A 23,162-nucleotide genomic window follows, 5' to 3' on the forward strand; every position below is an offset into this window, starting at 1 on the left:
AGGCATGGGGGATGCAAAGCTGCTATACCTTCTCTGGGATAAAAATACTGCCTTAAAGAGACAGAAAGGGAACATAGGGATTTACTTTTCTCCAGAAAGGTGAATTCAAAAAGAATATGTGTATGACCATATCATAATTCTCCTACGCACAACACACACACACACACACACACACACACACACACACACACACACACACACGGTTTTCACTACATCTTACTTCCTATAAAAGGATTAAGAAACATGGAATCCAAGAACCATGAATTTTAGTCTTGACTCCATGTATTACCTGACTGAAAAGAGCCAGTATCTAATTCACAGGATTAAACAGAAATAAACAGCTCTAATACACTAAAATACTCTATTACTAAGTAAGCAATAAAAGAAAAGTAACAAGAAGAGAGTTCAGGAATGGAAAAGTGAAACGATTTAGAGTAACAAAAATGCGTGGACTATTAGTGTTCACTTAATTTCAGGATAGAGTTCAATTCCAATTTTCTTGTTATTTCGTTTTTACTTACCATGACAGGAGGCCCAGATTAGGAGGAGAAATCCCCGTCCCTTCTTCCGTGTCTGGCAAGGTTTTCTTTCTTTTATGCCTGGATCTTTAAAAAGAAAAGGAAAAAAAAGAGGACGAAATTGGCAAATTTCCCCCTGCTTGGCCATAGCCTAACTAAAGTAACTACATACTACTACGGCAGACCTGACAGAGTCAGCCCAGAACAAGTTAAATATCACCAGCCAGTCCCCACCAGTCAAATCCAAACTCCATAATGCCTTTGTGAAAATCTTCATGGTCCTAACCTATTTGAGCAAAAAAGTAGCAAAGGCTCGTCATGTTCCTAATGTTGATAGTAACATAGAAAATGTTATAAACTTTGAATGAAATAATAAAGATTAAAACTAACCTGCAAATGCAAAAACAAATTCTTGGAATATTACTGGATGTTTCTGTGGTGATCAATAAATCCAAAATGGATCTCCCTATCTGTGGGAATCAAACTGGCTTAGTAAGCAAAATATGAATGCATACATACACACAGTTAATTATTTCTGAACCATTTAAAAGAGAGTTGCAGGGTGTCTGGGTAGCTCAGTCGGTTAAGCGTCCGACTTCAGCTCAGGTCATGACCTCACAGCTTGTGAGTTTGAGCCCCGTGTCAGGCTCTGTGCTGACAGCTTGGAGCCTGGAGCCTGCTTCAGATTCTGTGCCTCCCTCTCTCTGCCCCAACCACTCGCATTCTGTCTCTGTCTCTCTCAAAAATAAATAAACATTAAAAAAAAATTTTTTTTGAGGAGAGTTGCATACACCATGCCTCTTTACTCCTTACAACTTAAGCATATACGTCCTAAGAACAAAAATAATCTCTTATATAATCACAGTTTTGTAATTTAGAAAGTTGAACATGAAGTACTTTAATCTATATCCAATTTGGTCAACTTAATCAATTATATCCTTCACATTAATTTTTTCCCTTAATAGAGGATCCAGTCTAGGATCACATATTGAATCTAGTCATGTCTCTTGAGTCTCTTATAATCTAGGGCCCATATTATAGTAATAAATGTTTATTTCTTTTTGTGAGAGAAAGCGGGGGCAGATAGAAGATCTGAAGCGGGCTCTGCTCTGACAGCAGAGAACCTGATGCAGGGCTCAAACTCATGAATCATAAGGTCTAACCTGAGCCAAAGTTGGATGCTTAACCAACTGAGCCACCCAGGTGCCCCTATACTAATTGAAATAATGTTTCCTGACATCAAAATTAATTTAATAATCTCACATCTTTCCCTCACACCCAGACCATGTTTCTTAAGAATGTAACACTTAAGGCACCTGGGTAGCTCAGTTAGTTAAGCATCCGACTCTTGATTTCAGCTCAGGTCATGATCTCACTGCCCATAAGATCGAACCCCACATCAAGCTCTGCACTGACAGCATGGAGCCTGCTTGGGATTCTCTCTCTCTCTCTCTCTCTCTCTCTCTCTCTCTCTCTGCCCCTTTTGTGCACGCACAAACTCTCTCACAATAAACAAACATTTTTTTAAAAATAGAATGTAACACTTTAAATTCATTGTTTTTGCAATATAAGTCTTAGGTGCCTTATCTCAAGTTAATGATTCTAAAATTAAAAATCAATAAATATTTACATTATTATGGTAATGTAAAAAGTAAACACTGCAGAGTCAAGTAATACATTAGGATTAAAGGTCTAATAAGTTATAATACGGACCCCCACTGGGCCAAATGAAGGAAAAGATTCTTATTCTAATCATCAGAGCCAAATGATCTCCCTTTTCTTAATATATGCATGAGAATTTGACAGCTAGAATCTGCAGGCTTCTCTGGGCTCCATCATTAATATCACTTCACAGATGTGACTTCTGAGAAATCATTACAAAAGTAAAATATTTAATCTCCCTACTGAACATAGTATCTCATCTTTCAGTCACCTGCAAAGGAAAAATTACCCAATTTCTTTCTCAATAACTAAAACTTACACTTGCAAACAATAACTCAACCAAGTAAGATACTGAACAATTCAAACTATAAGGTCACAGATCATACATAGCATATAAATCCAAAAAGAAGGGAAAAAACAATACCCTGAATCAACAAGATTATAACTAATCCCTACTAAATTAGATTTAAAATTAGAGGATAATTTCCTAAATTAATTCAAAATCCTAAACAAATTTATTTTCCTAAACAAATAAATTTATTAATTTCCTAAATTCAAATTCCTAAACAAAATCTACTCTTCTCCCTTATTCTTAACACGCACATGCGCGTGCGCGCGCACACACACACACACACACACACACAGAAAAAACAAAAATGAAAATCCTACTTAAAATCAAATTATAGTGAGAAGTCCTATATCCCAGGACTCTGGAAATGCTTGTGTGAATTGAAAATTCTTTTATGAACACAGTTCTTGCCTGAGGTGTTCACAATCTTATGGGGGCAACAAACAGATAATAAAGGCAAAGTGTGAAAAGAGATGCAGATATATAACTCCATGACGATGTAAAAGGCAGAGAAATAGATTCTGGTCTGAGTACTCAGGAAGGCTTTTTAGAACTGAGCTTTTAATAGTTGAACTGGTCAGATTCTCAACTACTGAAACAGAGAATAGTAATGATGGCACAAGCAAAGACTGAGATGAAGACTGAAACAAAGACTGAGACTGAGACGAAGACAAGACAAGGAAAAAAAAAAGGCATACTGGAGAGTACTCGAGGGAAAGTAGGTCAATATGGCTACAGCAAAAGGTATCCTAGTTGTATGGGGGAAATGGGTGACTATTTGCAGGAGATGTGTTTAAATTTTTTTTAAGTTTATTTTTGAGAGAGAGAGAGCGAGAGAGCGAGAGAGAGAGAAAGAGAAAGAGAGAGAGAGAGAGAGAGAGCGCGCGTGAGTGAGCAGGCACGCAGAAGTGGGGGAGGGACAGAGAGAAGGAGACAAAGAATCCCAAGCAGGCTCATGCCGTCAGCCCAGAGCCCAATGTGGGGCTCAAACTCATGAACTGCAAGATCATGACCTGAGCCAAAACCAAGAGTCAGGTGCTCAACAGAATGCGCCATCCATGCACCCCTGCAGGAGACATGTTTAAAAGCTGCTTGTCAAGAGCCTAAAATGCCATGCTAAGGAGACTGATCCTTATTCTGGAGGCAATGTCAAGCTGAAGGTGGCAGAACAAGGTACTGTACTGAAGTGGATCTAGAAGCGACAACTTCTCTTGTCAATAAAATCAGATTATAGGGGTGCCTGGGTGGCTCAGTCGGTTGAGCGCTGGCTTTGGCTCAGGTCATGATCGCAAGGTCTGTGAGTTCAAGCCCCTCATCAGGCTCTGTGCTGACAGCTCGGTTTCTGCTTCAGATTCTGTGTCTCCCTCTCTCTCTCTGCCCCTCCACCACTCATGCTCTGTCTCCTCTGTTTCAAAAATAAATAAACATTAAAAAAAATTTAAAATTAGATTATAATTTCCTGGGGCCCCTGGCTGGCTCAGTCAGTTAAGCATCTGACTTCAGCTGAGGTCATGATCTTGCAGTTCGCGAGTTCAAGCCCCACATTAGGCTCTGTCCTGAGGGCTCAGAGCCTGGAGCCTGCTTTAGTCTCTGTGTCTCCCTCTCTGTCTGCCCCTCCCTCACTCATGCTCTGTGTGTGTGTGTGTCTCTCTCTCTCTCTCTAAAAAATAAATTAAAAAAATTTTTTTAAATAAAATTAGATTTCCTAAATTAAAACAAATGGCAGAAACAGGAGGCAGTACTAAAGACTGAAGTAGTCATAGACACACACAAATCTATGAAAAGAAGAACAGGTCAGACATTAATAACCATGCTGGGGACAGGATTACCAATTTTTTTAGAACTTCTTTTCTAGTTAAATATCACATTTGTAACACTAAGTCTAGTAATGAGGCCTTGATTTTTATATAGATATGTAACAATTTAAGAGAACTCAAAAGAAGAATCAAGGTTTCAATTTAAGAGAATTCCATATTGTTAAGAACTGTCTATTCTAAGACCTACCCTATGACCCAGCAATAGCACTGCTAGGAATTTACCCAAGGGATACGGGAGTACTGATGCATAGGGGCACTTGTACCCCAATGTTTATAGCAGCACTCTCAACAATAGCCAAATTATGGAAAGAGCCTAAATGTCCATCAACTGATGAATGGATAAAAAAATTGTGGTTTATATACATAATGGAGTACTACGTGGCAATGAGAAAGAATGAAATCTGGCCCTTTGTAACAACATGGATGGAACTGGAGAGTGTTATGCTAAGTAAAATAAGACAGAGAAAGACAGATACCATGTTTTCACTCTTATGTGGATCCTGAGAAACTTAACAGAAACCCATGGGGGAGGGGAAGGAAAAAAAAAAAAAAAAAAAAAGGAGGTTAGAGTGGAAGAGAGCCAAAGCATAAGAGACTCTTAAAAACTGAGAACTGAGGGTTGATGAGGGGTGGGAGGAAGGGGAGGGTGGGCGATGGGTATTGAGGAGGGCACCTTTTGGGATGAGCACTGGGTGTTGTATGGAAACCAATTTGACAATAAACTTCATATATTGGAAAAAAAAAAAAAAAAAAGAACGGTCTATTCTAAACAACGTTAGTAGGGCTACAACTCATTTAATCTCAATTTAAATACAAGTTTCCAAGTATAGTATACTGTATTACAGCACATTATATATGGAAAAAATAATCTGCCTTGAACTCTAGTGAAAAAATCGTATTTAGAGATTTAATATTAAAGTGAACATATAAGAGCTCATCTAAGTAATTATGTACATGGACAGACAGGGCCCCCCCACACACACAAATTAATCTTTATATTAGTCTTTGCTGCTTCAAAACAGCACAAGGGGGGGGGGGGGAACAATACAATAAACTTACCAAGTGAAGTTTGTCCCAAGAACTTTCTCTATTAGAAGGTTTCACAAGACAATCTGCAAAAGAAAAACCAGTAATTTTACAAATAGCCTTCCAATCAAGTTAAGCCACTTAAATCTCCCCACAAGACTTTTCTCTACAAGTTGGAATGCCATATTAATACATTTTTTTAATTGTTATAATGTTGATTTAGTCAACAATAGATTTTAGAATGTTTAATTGCCCAGAATAAGCCCAGTCAGGCCTCATCATGCCTTTAGAAACTACAGAACTGTACAGACAGAACTTTCCAGGAACCTACAGATACTCCTATTTAAGAGTTTCTCCTCAATCATCATTTCTGATGGCTTCTCACCTAAACTTTTACTACTACATGAACCAATACTTTATTTCTTTTTTTAATGTCTATTTTTGATATAGAGACAGAGCATGAGCAGGGTAGGGGCAGAGAGAGAGGGAGACACAGAATGTGAAGCAGGCTCCAGGCTCTGAGCTGGCAGCACTGAGCCCGATGTGGGGCTCAAACTCACAAACCGTGAGATCATAACCTGAGCCAAAGTCAGATGCTTAACTGATCTCACAGGAGATCTAGGCTTGGACTTGGTAATTTAAGGTGTTTTGTACACACAAGTGGCTTCTACCAAAGGATCTTTTATGTGTCTGAAAAAAATTGGGACAGAAGTGGCAGGGGGTGGTATGGTCTAGGCACGAAGAATTTTTATCACAACTAGGCAAACCTGACCTTTACAGAGATAAAAGACTTAATCGACCTGATTCCCTTACAATGATTTCTCAGTATTTGCAGACAACTCAACCTTTTGGCTGTTACACGACATGAAATCATATAAATAAACAAAACTGTATAAAATATTAAAATCCTAAAATTAAGGAGTCAGTCAACATAGCACATTATATCCATAACTTCCAGAAAACTTTTAACTGATAAGAACCATAAAAAGGAAGCTAAATATGCAATAATAAAGTGTTTTAACCATTTTACAAGTAAAATTTTTGTCTCCCAATAACTTTAATTTTGTAACTTAAGGGCACTGGGGTAGCTTAAGTTGGCTAAGCATCTGACTTTGGCTCAAGTCATGATCTCACGGTTCACAGGTTTGAGCCCCACATGGGGCTCTGTGCTGACAGCTCGGAACCTGGAACCTGCTTCAGATTCTGTCTCCCCTCTCTCTCTGCCCCTTCCCCGCTTGTTCTCTCTCTCTCTCTCTCAAAAATAAACATTAAAAAATTTTTTACATAATTTATAAATTTTGTAATTTAGAAGCCATATTAACCACATTCTATATCAAAAATAAAGCTATTCATAATTTGCAACTTGAGACACAAAGTATCAAGTTTAATCTTGTTAAGTTGTTTAAAAAGATATAATACAGAAGAAAAGTTGGGGGTCTGTAAATCTGCAGGACCTTTCCATGCTAGTGTATAATTTTTGCTAAGCACGTGAATACTGAAATACATATTACAAATATTTTCCTTCTAAATTACATCAGTAGGTACATTATATTATCCATGATTTTTTACTTTAGGATAATAAATAATCATTTGTTAAAAAGAAGAGATAACTGGAGCGCCTAGGTCACTCAGTCAAACAGCCAATTCTTGATATCGGCTCAGGTCATGATCTCGCAGTTGTGGGATCAAGCCCCACGTTGGGCTCCATGCTAAGCATGAAGACTACCTGGGATTCTTTCCCTCTCTGTCCCTTCCTGCTCGCATGTGCACGTCTCTCTCTGCCCCTTCCCTCCTTGCACATGCACACATGCTGTCTCTCAAAAATAAACGTTAACAAAAAAGAGAGAGAGAAAGAGAGAGATGCTTGGTCTCTTTGTCCTTAAAAACAACAACAGGGGCATCTGGGTGGCTCAGTCAGTAAGTGTCCGACTTCAGCTCAGGTCATGATCTCACGGTTTGTGGGTTCGAGCCCCGTGTCAGGCTCTGTGCTGACAGCTCAGAGCCTGGAGCCTGCTTCAGATTCTTTGTCTCCCTCTTTCTCTGCTCCTCCCCACTCACACTCTGTCTCTCTCTCAAAAGTAAATAAACATTAAAAAAATTTTTTTTTTTTAAAACAACAAAACAGATGAAATAGTGTATGTGAAGAGACATTATTCCACTTTAAAACTAGTACAAACAGGAGCACCTGGGTGGCTCAGTCAGTTAAGCATCCAACTCTGGATTCTGGCTCAGGTCATATTCTGTAGGTTTGAGTTTGAGACCCACATCTGGCTCCTCCACTGATGGCACAGAGCCTGCTTGGAATTCTCTTTCTCCCTCTCTCTCTCTCTGCGCTCCCCCCACCCCTGCCTGTGCTTACTCACTCTTTCAAAATAAATAAATGTAAAAAAAAAAAAAAAAAAAAAACTATTATAAACAAAAAATGAGACACAGCTCATTGTAACTCAGGAAGTTATCAGAGTACTATGAGGTTAACTGTCCAATGACATGCATGTGTTCAGAGTTCAGAGGATGGACAGCCCAGGGAGGCTTCAGAGCTGATGAAGAATTTCAACTGGGTTTTACAGATTGTATGTGACTTAACTAAAGAGAAAGAAGGGACAGGGACAATTCTAGAGAGCATAGCTATTAATGCCACAGTAGGAAGTAATCAGGACATTTCTGAGAAACAGAGAATAGGTCAGAACATCAAGAAAGTATTCAGGAAGAGAAGACTAGAAAGGACACAACTGTGGTCCTTCAATGTCAGGCTAAGGAGTCAGATTTAATTCAATGGTGTGAAACCAAATCAGCACGAAAATAGAAACATGAAAATGGTGGTATTTAACAGCAGCAAGCAGTAAGTAGAAGGGTCTGGGAGGGAAAATTGACTTAGGATATTCCCAGATTAGTAGTTCAGATATGAACTGCTAACAGCCAAATATCTCAACTGTAGCAAAAATGCATAGGAATATATCAGAGTGAGTAAAAGCATTAATTGCCTGAGCTTAGTAATTGATTAGAAATGGGGAAAAAAAGAGGCAGAGCAAGTTGTCAACAGTAACTGCAAAATGAAATGTTAAGGCCTGTGGTGAATAGAAAAAGGACAATATCATTAAGAAACGAAAGGTGGGACGCCTGGCTGGTTCAGTTAGAAAAGCATGCAACTCGATCTCAAGATCATGAGTTCAAGCCCCACGATGGGGATAGAGATTACTGGAGCACCTGGATGGCTCAGTTGCTTAAGCATCCAACTTCGGCTCAGGTCAAGATTTCCCAGTTTGTGGATTTGAGCCCTGTGTTGGGCTCTGTGCTAACAGCTCAGAGCCTGGAGCCTGCCTTCAGATTCTGTGTCTCCCTCTCTCTCTGCCTCTCCCCACCCCCACTAGTGCCCTGTCTCTGTTTCGCTTTCTCTCAAAAATAAACATTAAAAAAAAAGATTAAGAATTAAAAATCTTTAAAAAAATAAAAATAAAAATAAAAATAAAAATAAAAATAAAAGAAAGGTGGCCTCCCAAGCAGATGTATATCCAGCAGGTGGGGGGAGGGGGGGAGGGGGCAGGAGGGATTAAATTCAACAGACAGGTCAAGTCTAGGGGTAATAATAAACTGATTCAAAGTGCTAAATTTACTTCAAGGAAATCACTGTATCTACCATAAAAATCATTTGACAGGTTTTAAATTACTTGATAATTTATTCTGTCAAACATATGAGAAGTCCGTCAATACAGAAGTGTTTGCATAAAGTTTCCACAGGTGTAAAGTTCCAAGAGATGGACCAAACAACAGCAGATTCAACAAAAAGGTTCAGACAGTCTGCTTCAATGATGGCAATGACTCTCCTTCCTAATAACCACAGTCAAACAACTACTTGGTTGGAAGCAAGTATGTCACTGTGAGACACTGCCAACAAAAACAAACAAAAAACAAAAACAAAAAAAACCCTTCCCCTTCCTCTTAGGACTATTTGCCAGATAAAGGCCATGTAGAGGTGTAGAGGTCTGAAAGAAGCTCTCTGGTGCCATAAGCTACCTTTCAATGATAGCAGCAGGTATCCCAGGATACAGTCATGTATACCTCAGAGAGTAAGAGCAGTAAGGTTTGGGTGACCCTGAATATATATTGAAAATATTTGAAGTACCACCACATAGAGTTCAACAGGGCAAAGAGGCACATCAATTTGGACTATATATATAATAAAAGACTTCAAACTACAAAAACTAATCAGATTGAACCAAATTTATGAGGAAAAACAAAGAGACTCAGGGCCAGGCCTCTTAAAATGTTGGGGGGTGTGACACAGGTGGCTAAAGCAGCACTTTTTTTGGCTAGTGTATATTTTAACTTTAAAAGAACGATGCATTTTTTTTTTTTTTTTTACATAGTCCTGTCTCACTTTCAAATACAGGATAATTAAGAGTTCAAAACTTTTTTTTTAAAGTTTATTTATTTATTTTAAGAGAGTGAGAGTGTAAGCAGAGAGGGACAGACAGAATCCCAAGCAGGCTCCTCACTGTCAGTGCAGAGCCCGATGTGGGGCTCAAACCCACAAACTGTGAGATCATGACCTGAGCTGAAATCAAGAGTCCAACGCTTAACCAACTGACCCATTCATGTGCCCCAAGAGTCCGAAACTTCAAAAAGGCAACAATGAATAATTTTAAAGCAATCTTTTTTTTTTTTTTCAACGTTTATTTGAGAGAGAGAAAGAACGTGTGCTTGCACAAGTAGAGGAGGAACAGAGAGAGAGAGGGAGACACAGAATCTAAAGCAGGCTCCAAGCTCTGAGCTATCAGCGCACAGTCCAATGCAGGGCTTGAATTCATGAACTACAAGATCATGATCTGAGCCGAAGTCAGACAATCAAACAGCTGAGACACCCAGGAACCCCAAAGAAATCTTTTATTTTCACTGTATGTGAAAGAAATGCCTTTTCTAGCACATGTACTGCATTTTAAGAAAACAGATTCACAGCAAAATTTGAGTGTGGAGGCAATATAAAATAATTCGATGTTAAATTTTAAGTGGCTTTCCAACTGCCACTATTTTAGACAAAAACCTTTTTAGTCTGTGTTTCCTTGTTTATGCCTAACAACTTTTCAGGTATCTGATGGATAATATGATCTTCCCGAACTAGGATTCTGTGGCATGGTGGGTGGAATTATCCCATTGTGGGGAAATGATTTAATCATCAACATTAACCAAAACCCAAGCATTTACCAGCTGAGTAAAACTACTATGGCTTGGTACTCCTAGAAGTCCAAACCTCAGGTTTTCTAAAACCTTTGCTGCTGAAGTCAACTATAAATAAAAATAGAAACAGAGTTCAAAAAGCATGGCTGCATTCACCTATCATGACAAGTTCACTGTGGTGGAGGTTCATTTATTTGACAAGTATTTGGGGATCATAGGCACTATTCTAGGCACTGGGAATGCAGCAATGAACGAATCAAAGTTCCCACCCTTAAAGGAGCTGCAATTCTAGTATCAGCTAAAATATTCTCACATGGTTGAATGTCGTCAGTGTGACTTTTCTCCCCTACTTATTAATTAGATCCATGCTTTGGAAAAGATAAGAAGAAACAGTAAATATAAAATTGAGTCACTGACCTCCTTTCAATGATATCTCTAAACAAGATGGGAGAGAGAAAGAGACAGACTCTACATTATCTTTTCTACTTGGAAACACTAAGTAACGTCTGTGCATTTTCAGGGATCCAGATGCAAATTCATGATCAGTATGCATTCCTCTGCCAGCTGTAGAGCACAGATAAGCAGCTAAAATATTATCACTTCCTAACCAAAAAAAACAAAAAACAAACAAAAAAAAAACCTACCTTCTTGAAAAACAAAAACCCAGTAATCTGCCAGAAACTGTAACTTAAACTTCATCTTATAATCACATTTCTATACCAAAGAGTCTTTCACTGGTAATAAGTCTCTTGAACCAGCAACACATAAGACAATGCTGAACACACCAAAAAAAAAAAAAAACCAAAAAACAAAACCTCTGTTTCAATACATAACCCAGGGTCATGGGATCAAGCCCTGTATTTAAAAAACATTTCTTAAATAAAAAGGGAAAGAAAAACCTTCCTACTCCAGAAATTCATAGCTCCTCATGGAAATTTAAATTTTCCTAATTATAATTCTCCCCTTTAACATATTATATGATTATCTCTTAACATGAGACTGCAGACTCTGTCCCTGCTTCCTACTGTACAAAGAATAAAATTTTAACTACCTTTTTTAGGACAAAACACCTAAATGACCAATCCCTATGAAGATAAGCAATTTTACAATAAGGTCTCAAAAAGGTTTTTTTGTTTTTTAATGTTTATTTATTTTTGTGAGAGAGAGAGAGAGAGAGCGAGCGCGCGAGCCGGGGAGGGGCAGAGAAAGACGGAGACACAGAATGTGAAGCAGGGCCCAGGCTCTAAGCTGTCAGCACAGAGCCTGACGTGGGACTCAAACCCACAAACTGTGAGATCATGACCTGAGCCGAGTTGGACGCTCAACCGACTGAGTCCCCAGGCACTCCGCAAAAAGTTTTTAAATATTTAAATTATGAGCTATTTCTTATGTACTCAATAGAAAAAGAAAACTAATCAAATGAGATAGGTAACAAAAACCAAAAATACAAAAAAGGAAAAAAAAACAGGCAACTAAAAAACTAAGCAAAATTCAACACATCCCATTATTTTGAAACCTGCAGATTTATACTGCTTAATATGCTTTGCTCTGGACCCTGCCCTCAACAAACAAAAACAGACTCTCCAAACTCCCACCCATTTTATACCAAAGCTCCCCTCACCTCACAGCTGCATAAGAGGTTTCTTTTCTTGAAAAACAAACAATTTAATATGAAGGTCAGTTTACCATGGGAACTCAACAGTGTGCCCATGTATAAACGAGCATGATTATCCTGTTTTGCCCAGGTACTTGAGATGTTTAACACCAATTCTAGGAAAAATGTAAATAAACTCTTCAAAAAAATAGCTATCAATATCTCAATCTGCATATTATTAGTATATTAATATTATATTTAGGAATGTTAATGTTCCTCTCCCAGTCTGTAAACAGACTGTCCAAAGTTCTGGTTTTGTCCACTCAGTTTTATACAGGGTAATGGGCATCAAAATGGACAAGTACCAGAAAGCTGAATGAAAATGCACGTCCACCTTTTAAGCATACAACTTAATAATGAAGAAACAGATCTGAATTTTTAACTGCTGTATTCATAATTAAAAACTGCCCAATTCCAGCTAGCCAATAGGTACATTCAAGAAAAGAGACAAAACTCAAGTAATATAGGCTATGTGCAATGAAAAGAATCCACTCTTCTACTGGCCTACTTAAAATGTATATTCTGGCAATTAGGTAGGGGGCTACTCATATTTTTGAAAGCAAGCCAATAAAAACCCAAATAACTTCCAATAACCACACACTACAACACAGGCTCTGTTTAAAACAGCATGTTCAAATACCTACTCTTTCGAAGCAGTTCTCAATTATTAAATAGCCAAAAGACCAGAAATTGTCTTGACCAGAACACCATCTTCTTAAGACCATCCTTTTAATATCATACAATTCAACAGAAACCCAGGAAAAGACCTACGCTTTTAAACTACTAACATTTATCTTATGTAAACAGAGAGAAACATGTGACTGTCATCCAAACAGATACAAGGGGAGAAAAAAAAAAAAAACCTTTTCAGCTGAAGTCAAAAAGTAGAATTCATCAACATGCTTTACAGGAAAGGAGGGCAAAAGTACCACGTTAAATCAGGGCTAATATGAAATCAGCTATTAAAAAAAATAAATTAAAAAAATAAAAAGAAATTAGCTATTAAGCAAAAGAGATTTCTCCTTTTTTGTTTTGAAATAACTACACTAAAATAACAACTCCTAAAACTCAAGTCATGGGTTCATACTGAAGATAAAAAACCAAACTCTGAATTTTAAAAATTCTTAAGCTATCATTTTGCTTAACCCAGTAAGGGGAAAAGGGGAAATGGGGATTAAAAAAAAGTATATTCGCTTAGATTACTTGTATTCATACCAAACATATTAAAATATTGGTAAAATATTCTTTAAAACAAGATGAAAAACTTCTCAAATAGCCTAATCTAAACCAATTCTGGGGCTCCTGGGTGGCTCAGTTGGTTAAGCATCTGACTTCAGTTCAGGTCATGATCTCCCAGTTTGTGAGCTCTAGCCTCAATTTCTCTCTCTCTCTCTCCCTCCCTCCCTCCCTCCCCTTAGCTCTCTTATGCTTTCTCTCTCTCAAAAAATAAAAACAAACCTGTTCTGCACAAATTATGGAATATTCCAAGCATATTGTTTATACATCACAAACTTATACTATTCAATTCAACATGAAAATAATAATCCACGCAATTCAAATTCTCAAGTTTCCAATAAGCATGTAAACATATCTAATGTCAATCAGCACTACTCATAAGTTTCTTGCATTTTTCAACCTGAAAACAGTTTGTCAGAGGAACTAATGTCTGTAAGGGGCAGAAGGACAAATGCGTTTTATCCAGCTCTCTGGTAAAACAGCAGGCCTATGACTTGAACACCACATCTGTGTACTACTGTTTTCAATCAGGACATTTAAATATGCTAAAATGCAAAGATATATAAGACTTTAGAAAGAGCTTACCCTTTTTCTTTTCTACCGATTTATATCGTCAGTCTTTAACCTAAATCCTACATCCTATAGCATATGGTTATATTTTCAATTACCAGTATTTCCATGCTGTGGTATACAGACCACTGGCGAGATTTGAGAAGACTTAAATGGGACACAAGTATCTTTAAAAAAAAAAAACCAAAAACTGTATTTATGGTAATGAGCACTGAAAAAAAATATTCTGCACTTATCTTTTCAATTCATTAAAAGTCTGAAACCATTCATAAGCAGACCTGACCAGGGCCACATTCAACAGTATCTAGTCCTTCCCCCACACAAATGATAAGCCTCTCTTTAAGGTTTATGCTACCACCAGAGAGCTCTGGCATCTCTTGATTGCTATTACTACTAGCACAGTACCACAAAATACAGGGTCTCCTATGGACTATCACCATAGCACCTCCAAGTCTACATATCCTAAACAAAATCCATCACTGGCCTCCTCCTCCTCCCTCCACCACTCCTTCTTTCTTCATACTCCACTGGAAATCTTGGTAGGCCTAGGTTTTCAAGGCTAGAAAACATTTTAATCTATTTCCAATAACAAAACCTAACACCAATTCCCATTACTTTCCCTGAAACGCTCAATTTCCATCTTTCCATTCCATGCCACCAGTATCACCACCATTTGGTTTAGCTAACTGATTTTTAAACATTTGTTCATTTAAAAATTAGACCTTAATTACCTAAGAAACAAAATTACCAGTTAGGATTCAACTGACAACACAACTGTTTCTGGTCAATTCCTCTTTTTTTTCCCCTCAATGCCTATTTATTTTTGAGAGAGAGACAAGCAGAGTGTGAGTGGGGGAGGGGCAGAGAGAGGAGGAGCAATTCAAAGCAGGCTCCAAGCTCTGAGCTGTCAGCACAGAGCCCCACACGGAGACGAACTCATGAACTGTGAGATCATGACCTGAGTCAAAGTCAATGCTCAACCGACTAAGCCACCCAGGTGCCCCTAATTACTTACATTTCTATGTGCTCTATACAGATCATGATTTCCTATGCAAAGTCATTTTCCTACCTGGAACCCAAGGGCCTTACACTATGTTTCAATGAGAGGCACTACAATATAGTGCCACTACATATGATTAGGTATGATCACAGGTTCTGGAATCAGACAGTTCAGGATGTTAATTTTGGCTCCAAACTTACTTGTATCAGTTTGGGAAGTTCACGAAGTTTCTCATCTGTAAAATGGAAATAACATCAGAAAAGAGAGTTACTGAGCTAGTATCTTCAAACAAGTGAATACTAATTCTGACAGGGAGGAAAAATACGCTCAATAACTGCATTTTTAATTTAAAAAAAAAACATGCAATTTAGGTAAACACAAAAAATTAACCATGGTCTTCTATTTACCTACCAACTAAATGTTTCAAGCACACTCATGTCCATTTAAAACATCTGTATTCCAGTTCTTACCATAAATGCAACAGTTCTACCTGCCTGCCTTCATGTAGAACAAGCCCTTGCAACTGAAAGATCTGTTAAGTTTCCAGTATTGATTATTACCTTTCAAAGTCCAAAATAAAAAAGTAGTATGCAATTTTGCTGCAGCAAAAAGCTTAGTTATAGGCATTTTGAGACTTAAGAAGAAATCACTTAACCGAGTGAGCCAAACAACATTAACCACTATTCTCAACACAATTATCAATGAACTCTCAAGGTACCATAATTATATCTATCAAGATCTAGGGCATCCCTCAAGAACAAAGTCTCCCCAAAACAAGGCCCTTCCCTCTCGAACAACCAAGTCTCCCCCAAATGAGGATCTTACTCTTCCCCTCTAGGACATTCTATGTTCATTCCAAATTCCTTGCCATTGTTTATGTTGTTTCCTATACCCAGACTGGCCTTTTCTCTACCAACCAGATCGTCAGAGCTTTTCTAGTATTTTAGGCCACTAAACTTTTACTGTATCTTTGCAGGTACACATGATTTAACACTGATTCTTTTTTTTTTTTTTAATTTTTTTTTTCTTAATGTTTTTTATTTATTTCTGAGACAGAGACAGAGCATGAGCAGGGAAGGGGCAGAGAGAGAGGGAGACACAGAATCGGAAGCAGGCTCCAGGCTCTGAGCCATCAGCACAGAGTCCGATGCGGGGCTCAAACTCACAGACTGTGAGATCATGACCTGAGCCGAAGTCGGACGCTCAACCAACTGAGCCACCCACACTTATTCTCTTTTATCAAATTCTACCCCTCTCACTCCTCCAAACCCCTCTCCCTTCCCTTTCTCCTTCTCTTTCTCACTCTCTCAAAACACACACACAGTGTATTTACTTTAAAAATAAATAACTAAGGGGCGCCTGGGCGGCTCAGTTGGTTTAGCATACAACTTCAGCTCAGGTCATGATCTCAGTTTGTGGGTTCGAACCCCACATTGAGCTCTGTGCTGACAGCTCTGAGCCTGGAGCCTGCTTTGGATTCTGTGCCTCCCTCCCTCTTTCTCTCAAAAATAAACATTAAAAATAAATAAAATCAGGCTGGTTTTGTAAAGGTAAGACTGCTTTAAAACAAGGATACATAATATAAAAGTGACAGCAAGAGGGAAGTGGTTTTAATCTTCTTTGGCCTCTTTGAGGCCATCAGCCATTCTTATGATCAAGTCATTCCTAAAAAATCCTTTTTACATTTCATTCTTTGTGTAATAATTTTGCTTCTACCCGAAAAAACTGGATTCCTTCTCTGTCCTTTCCTCAACTTTTCCTGAATTGACAAAGGAAGAGCAAACAGGTTCACAAATTAGTGAGACTGCAAAGTAGTTTCTTCCAACATGAAGCCAAGAGGATTTTTCAGTCGTATATATTTAACACTTTCTGATAACTGGCAAAGAACCTGAATGGTACAGCATCCACATGAATAGCTAACTCTACAGCACCAAAAAGCAATGGTAGTATTTGGCATGCTACTTAGAAAAAACAAGGCCATTTTTTTTTTAATAACTTTTTTTTTTTTTTTTTACAGTGACAGCAAGAACAGGGAGAACCTCATATTAATGGGCCAACTGTGACCAGTTGTTAGGGATGTTTTAAACAGCCAATTTTATTGAGCACTTCTCTATATGCCAGGCACTGTTTTAAAAGTATTGTATGTGTTGGGGCACCTGGATGGCTCAGCCGGTTAAGCATCCGACTCTTGATTTCGGCTCAGGTCATGATCTCACAGTCGTGAGACTGAGCCCTGAGTCAGGGAATCTGTGCTAGATGTGGAGCCTGCTTGAGATTTTTTTCTCTTTCTCTCTCTCTCTCTCCCCTCCTCACCTCCTCCCGCTTTCTCTTTCTTGTAAGCTTTAAAAAAAAAAAAAAAAAAAAAGAATTATATTATCTCAATTAACCCCATAATAATTCTATACATAGTGACCATTATAGTTGAAAAAACAGCTGAAAAAACAGATACAGAGAAGTAACTTTCTCAAGATTATAGCAGTTGAGAAGCCAGAATTCAAACCCAAGCATTCTAGCTCCACAGTTCACATTATCAACATCTGGCCAAACAGCCTTCTCCATTCAGTAAGTCTGCTAATATAATTTGATGCTAACTATACTCCTCATAAAGTGAATCCAAGTAAGGAGCCCTTATATACTGAGAATATGTTTCTTATATACTACATATGCTACTATATTTTTTATAGAGCAGCATAGGCTTTATTAAGTTTCATTCTCCCACAAAACTAAAGATTTTCATCAGTGTTTTATTATCCACTTGAAGTATGCTACTTGACACTTGTTCCTAAATATTTTTAATATTGTTCCTAAATATCTTTATTCTTTACAACCTCTTCTCACTTGTCAAGCCAGTCCCAAACTCGAATTCTACCCTCCAAGGGGCTGAGTCATCCGTGAAGTTAACGAGCATACTTCCCCATTCCATCAACTATATTAAATTTTTTTTTAATGTTTATTTTTGAGAGAAAGAACACAAACGGGAGAGGGGCAGAGAGGGGGAGACAGAATACGAAGCAGGCTCCAGGCTCTAGGCTCTGAGCTCTCAGCACAGAGCCCAACGCAGGGCTCAAACCCACAAACCACGAGGTCTTGACCTGAGTCGAAGTCAAGACACTTAACTGACTGAGCCACCCAGGCGCCCCTCAACTGTAACACTCTTGAGAACATTATAATAGTTGAGAGCTCAATCCTACCATTTGTTGTCTCTCTCTCTTTCATCTGACAGCAACCCACCAGTAACAATGAATATGAAACCTCTAATCTTTGCACCATTTATCAATAAGACAGATTTTCATCTCTTATGGATGAAGATGCCACCAGAGACAGAAGCTTTTGTAAAGTTAAAATCCATCCACTGCTGTGTCTGTTCCACAGACCTAACACCATAGTAAGATATCACTTTGTAGGACAAATTGACTTTTGTCAATTTGTTATTCCGTCATCTTTAAATAAAATCATCACAAATTATTTTTGGGGTCAAATACCTCAAAATTCTTTTTAACTTTATTAAGGCATTACTGAAGTAAAACAAACTGCACATGTTTAAAGTGTTTTTTCAGGTTTTTTTGTTTTTTGTTTTTACTGTAGTAAATTAGACATATTTACAATGTTAACCATTTTAAGTGTACAACTGAATAACCTTTTTAGTACATTCACACTGTGGTGCAATCACCATCACTATCCATTTCTGTAACTTTTTCATCATCCAAAACTTCATTTTTAAGGCTGGATAATACTCCACTGCATGTACATACACCACACATTTTGTTTACACATCCATCCACTGATGGACATTTAGACTGTTTCTACCTTTTGGCTACTGTGAATGGTGCTACTATGAACATTAGTGTACAAATACATTAGTCCCTGGTGTCACTTATTTTGGGTAGATACCTAAGAGTGTACTTGCTAGATCATACGGTAATTCTATGTTTAATTTTCTGAGGAGCCACCAGTTTTCCCTCAGCAGCTGCACCATTTTATATTCCCACCAGCAATGCACCATATCCTTGACAACCCTTTTCCACTTTTTCGATAACAGCCATCCTAATTGGTGCGAAGTAGCATCTTATGGTTTTGATTTGCATTTCCCTAATGACTAGCAATGTTGGGCATCTTTTCATGTGTTTACTAGCTATTTACATAACTTCTTTGTGAAGAAATGTCTATTCAAGTCTCTGTTTTTTTAGTTGGGTTGTTTTTGGGTGTTGTGTTTTTTAATATATTCTGGATAGTAATCCTTTATCAGATATAGGATTTGCAAATATCTCCTCCCATTCTGGTGCCTTTTCACTCTTGAAAGCATACTGATACGTTAAGTTTTTAATACAGTTCAACGCATCTATTTTTTCTTTTGCTGCCTGTGCTTTTGATGTCATATCCAAGAAATCATTGCCAAATGCAATGTCATGAAATGTTTCCCCTGTTTTCTTCCAAAAGTTTTATAATTTTAGCTCTTAAGTTTACATCTTTGATCCTTGATTACTCAGATAATTATGAAAGCACAAAGATCATGCTTTCAAATCCATATATAAACTTTTTTAAATGTCCAACTTCGGCTCAGATCATGATCTCAAGGTTTTTGAGTTTGAGCCTGGTGTCAGGCTCTGTGCTGACAGCTCAGAGCCTGGAGCCTGCTTTGGATTCTTTGTCTCCCTCTGCCCCTGCCCCACTCATGCTCTGTTCATTCTCTCTCTCTCTCTCTCTCCACTCCTCCCTCCCTCCCCCCTCCCTCTCTCTCTCAAAAATATTTTTTTAAAAAAATCCTTCTCTTCTTCTAAAATCATGGCTTCCAAGCTGTGTGCTGAGGCATCTTGGGGGTACCACAGTAAATTCACAGGGGCACTACAGGGACTGTTTAAGTTTTTGAGGGAAACACAGCAATAACTGACCTATGTGGACCACACAAACAACTATCTGAGGTCATTCATAAGTTCAACATTAGCTTAAAAAACATCCTTTTCAGTGATATGTAAGACACAGGGGTTTTAGCAAGTCGCTATGACAAAAAGTATCCTGTAAAAACCAATGTCCAACAGGAAACAGGTGGAATATCTAATCTGATTACAAGGTTTGAGAATTTGTTTGGTACCCAACAGGCACACACATTAAAATGTTTTCTTTCGGGGTGCCTGGGTGGCTCAGTCGGTTAAGCGTCCGACTTCGGCTCAGGTCATGATCTCACAGTCCGTGAGTTCGAGCCCCGCGTGGGGCTCTGTGCTGACAGCTCAGAGCCTGGAGCCTGCTTCAGATTCTGTGTCTCCCTCTCTCTCTGACCCTCCCCCGTTCATGCTGTCTCAAAAATAAATAAAACATTAAAAAAAAAAAAGTTTTCTTTCAAATTATACTTATCAATTTTTCAAGTAGCTAAATTGTTAGGAAATAAACACTTCAGTTGTTTGGCTCTAATTACTTAATAAACGGAGCTATTAGTATTTCTTTTGGTGGAGGGGCACAGTGGAAAATATTACTGAGACACTAAGAGGAAGGAGAGACTTTGGACTGTAGAGTCATGAGCCTGGGAGAATCACACCAATTACCAGAGAGATGTAAAGCTAGAATAACTGAGACACTGCACCCTCAATTCCAAGTCCCCATGTGGTTGTCACAGTTCAATTAAAACCACACCTTCTCTTGTTTATTTATTCAAGCTCTAATTCAGTTTGTCACTAACAACCAAGAGTCCTGAATAACAAAATCACATGATTCACCTTGATTTCCTTAATAAACTCATAATTAAATAATGTATACCAGGTTTTTTTAAACAACCAAAGAGGCAGAATTAGGCCATGACTGTAACTCAAATACAAATCATCCTATTTACTATATCCTATATTAATTGAACACAAGGTACTATTAGATACAGCATGCTTAGATAAAATTTAGTTTTTAAAGTTTTACAGATTTCTTCTTGACAAAAACTCATTTAAGTTAAACTTTCACAGCATGGTTGGGACACCTAGGTGGCTCAGTCAGTTAAGCATCTGACTCTTAATTTCGGTTCAGGTCATGATCTCAGGGTTTGTGAGTTTGAGCCCAGCGTTGGGCTCCCTGCACCCTCACCCCCCAACCCCCACTCCCGCTGACAGTGTGGAGCCTGCTTGGGATTCTATCTCCCTCTCTCTCTACCCCTCCCCCACTCACACAAGCTCATACATGCACACTCTCCCTCCCCCTCGAAAATAAATAAGCTTTAAAACTTTCACAGCTTGGTAATACAGATTATACCATATTTTTTTAACATTACAAATTAGACAATTTCTAAATAATCTAAAAATTGCTGTATACTCAAAAATTACAGCTTCAAACAAAAAATATATATACACTTTATTTATTTATTTTTTTAATTTTACAGAATAAGAGAGTACAAGCAGGGGAGAGGGGCAGAGGGAAAGAGAATCTTAAGCAGGCTCCATGCTCAGTGCAGAGCCAGCTGCAGGGCTCAATCCCACAACCCTGGGATCATGACCTGAGACAAAATCCAGAGTCGGTCGCTCAACTGACTGAGACACCCAGGCACCCTAAGAAGTAAAATATTCTACTGTATAAATATTACAAGGTATCAAGTATTTTCTTAAATAATAGTTAATTCGTTTCCAGAAATAAACATGGACCTTCTATTAACTTTGATTTCTGGAGAAATCTGCTTTTATTATAAATCAAAGACAGTGATGATTTCAGCAATGGACACAATTAATAGTTCATCATAACTGTTAAAAAAAATATTTCATTCAGAGATAAAAGTAAACATTTACAAAATATATATACCAACCAAATTTGGTACACACAAGAAATATACCAACTGAAAATGGCAACTACAGGTAAATTTTATGTTCTATAATATTTACACAGAATTACCGCAAATAAAGTTTTATCAGAAAGAAAAGTAATCAGCTGGCTAGCAATCAACAGTTTTATTATTGCTAATCGAGTATTCTGCCTTGGTCACATCACCTAAAAATATTAATGAACTTGCTCCTCAATGAGTGTCACTTTACTATCATCTAAAGAAAACAATCAACCATCTTGCTTCCCCAAGAGTATCCATATTCATTTTCATCCTGTCCTGTTCATATTCTGTGTCCATATAAAAAGTTGGATTTGGGGATGCTTGGATGGTTCAGTCAGTGGAGCATGTGACTTGTTCTTGGGGTTGTGAGTTTGAGACCCACATGGAGTATGGAGATTAAAAAGTTGGGGGCACCTGGGTGCCTCAGTTAGTTAATCGTCTGGCTCTTGGTTTCAGCTCAGGTCATGATCTCATGGTCTGTAGGTTTGTGCTGACACCAAGGAGTCTGCTTAAGATTCTCTCTCCCTCTCTGCCTCTCCCTGCTCATGTGCCCTCTCTCTCAAAATAAATAAATAAAATTTTTTAAGAAGTTGGATTTGTGGGTTTTTTTTTAAATATTTAAGTAATCTCTATACCCAATGTGGGGCTCTCAGAACCCCAAGATCAAGAGTTGCACACTCCACACACAGACTGAGCCCACGAGGCACCCTTGGATTTGTTTTTTTAATCTTATATATGTATGAACATACACATGTATTTAGCCCTAGTCTATAAAATGCAAATTTTTCCCAGATTATTTCCCTTTTGACTATTTTCCCTAGACAAATGTTTATTTTCTTGTAGCACTATTTAATACTAATCTATTCAGTATACTTAAATACCTTTAATATTTAAAGTGCCACTTACCCCAGTGCAACTCTGATCTAATGAGATTGCCCAAAATTTCTAGAGTAAAACAAGAGAGTCTGAAGTTTTAAAAGCTTAAACATAAACCTGTGAAAACTGTCATTAACCTGCAACTCAATTAAACCGCCCCCTGCCGCCCCCCCCAAGAATATATACTATGCAGTCTACCGAGTTGTATAAATTCCTGGAGGCCTAAAGATGAAGAGGAAAGAAATAAACAGAAATGTTAGGAAAAAACCAGAAAGGCAAATATGGAATTCAACAACCTGAATATATGTTAATGTAAAGCAACTGAGGTTTGCAACAGTTCACTGGCATCTGATATAGAGAAATGAAAGCAGGAGATAGAAGAAAACAACACTCCCAGGAATAGTATGTATTAAATGAAGAATCGAGTGAGCTTTATTTGTACCACTGTGCACACGCACAAATTTAGGTTAATTATGTCTCCCTCCTAATGTAAAA

At 38.0% G+C, this 23,162-nt stretch overlaps 1 protein-coding gene across 14 annotated transcripts in view; it reads right to left on the reverse strand.

Moving 5' to 3' along the window:
* The window catches only part of MTMR3 (myotubularin related protein 3), a 148,465-nt gene that overhangs the window by 57,943 nt on the left and 67,360 nt on the right, over positions 1-23,162 (reverse strand). For 13 of the 14 annotated variants that reach the window (XM_019426638.2, XM_019426634.2, XM_019426631.2 and 10 more), the window contains 3 exons: positions 15,205-15,239; positions 5,406-5,458; positions 522-605 (listed from right to left, as the gene is read on the reverse strand). Coding sequence is in view for 13 of the 14 variants with exons in the window: in XM_019426634.2 (XP_019282179.2) it covers positions 522-524 (3 nt within the window). In the remaining variant the exon portion in view is untranslated. The remainder of the gene's footprint in view (positions 1-521; positions 606-5,405; positions 5,459-15,204; positions 15,240-23,162) is intronic. The other variant, XM_019426630.2, reaches the window with a different exon arrangement.

Source organism: Panthera pardus, unplaced genomic scaffold (assembly GCF_024362965.1).
Source record: "Panthera pardus isolate Hobbes unplaced genomic scaffold, ASM2436296v1 HiC_scaffold_15, whole genome shotgun sequence".
Taxonomy (NCBI): domain Eukaryota; kingdom Metazoa; phylum Chordata; class Mammalia; order Carnivora; family Felidae; genus Panthera; species Panthera pardus.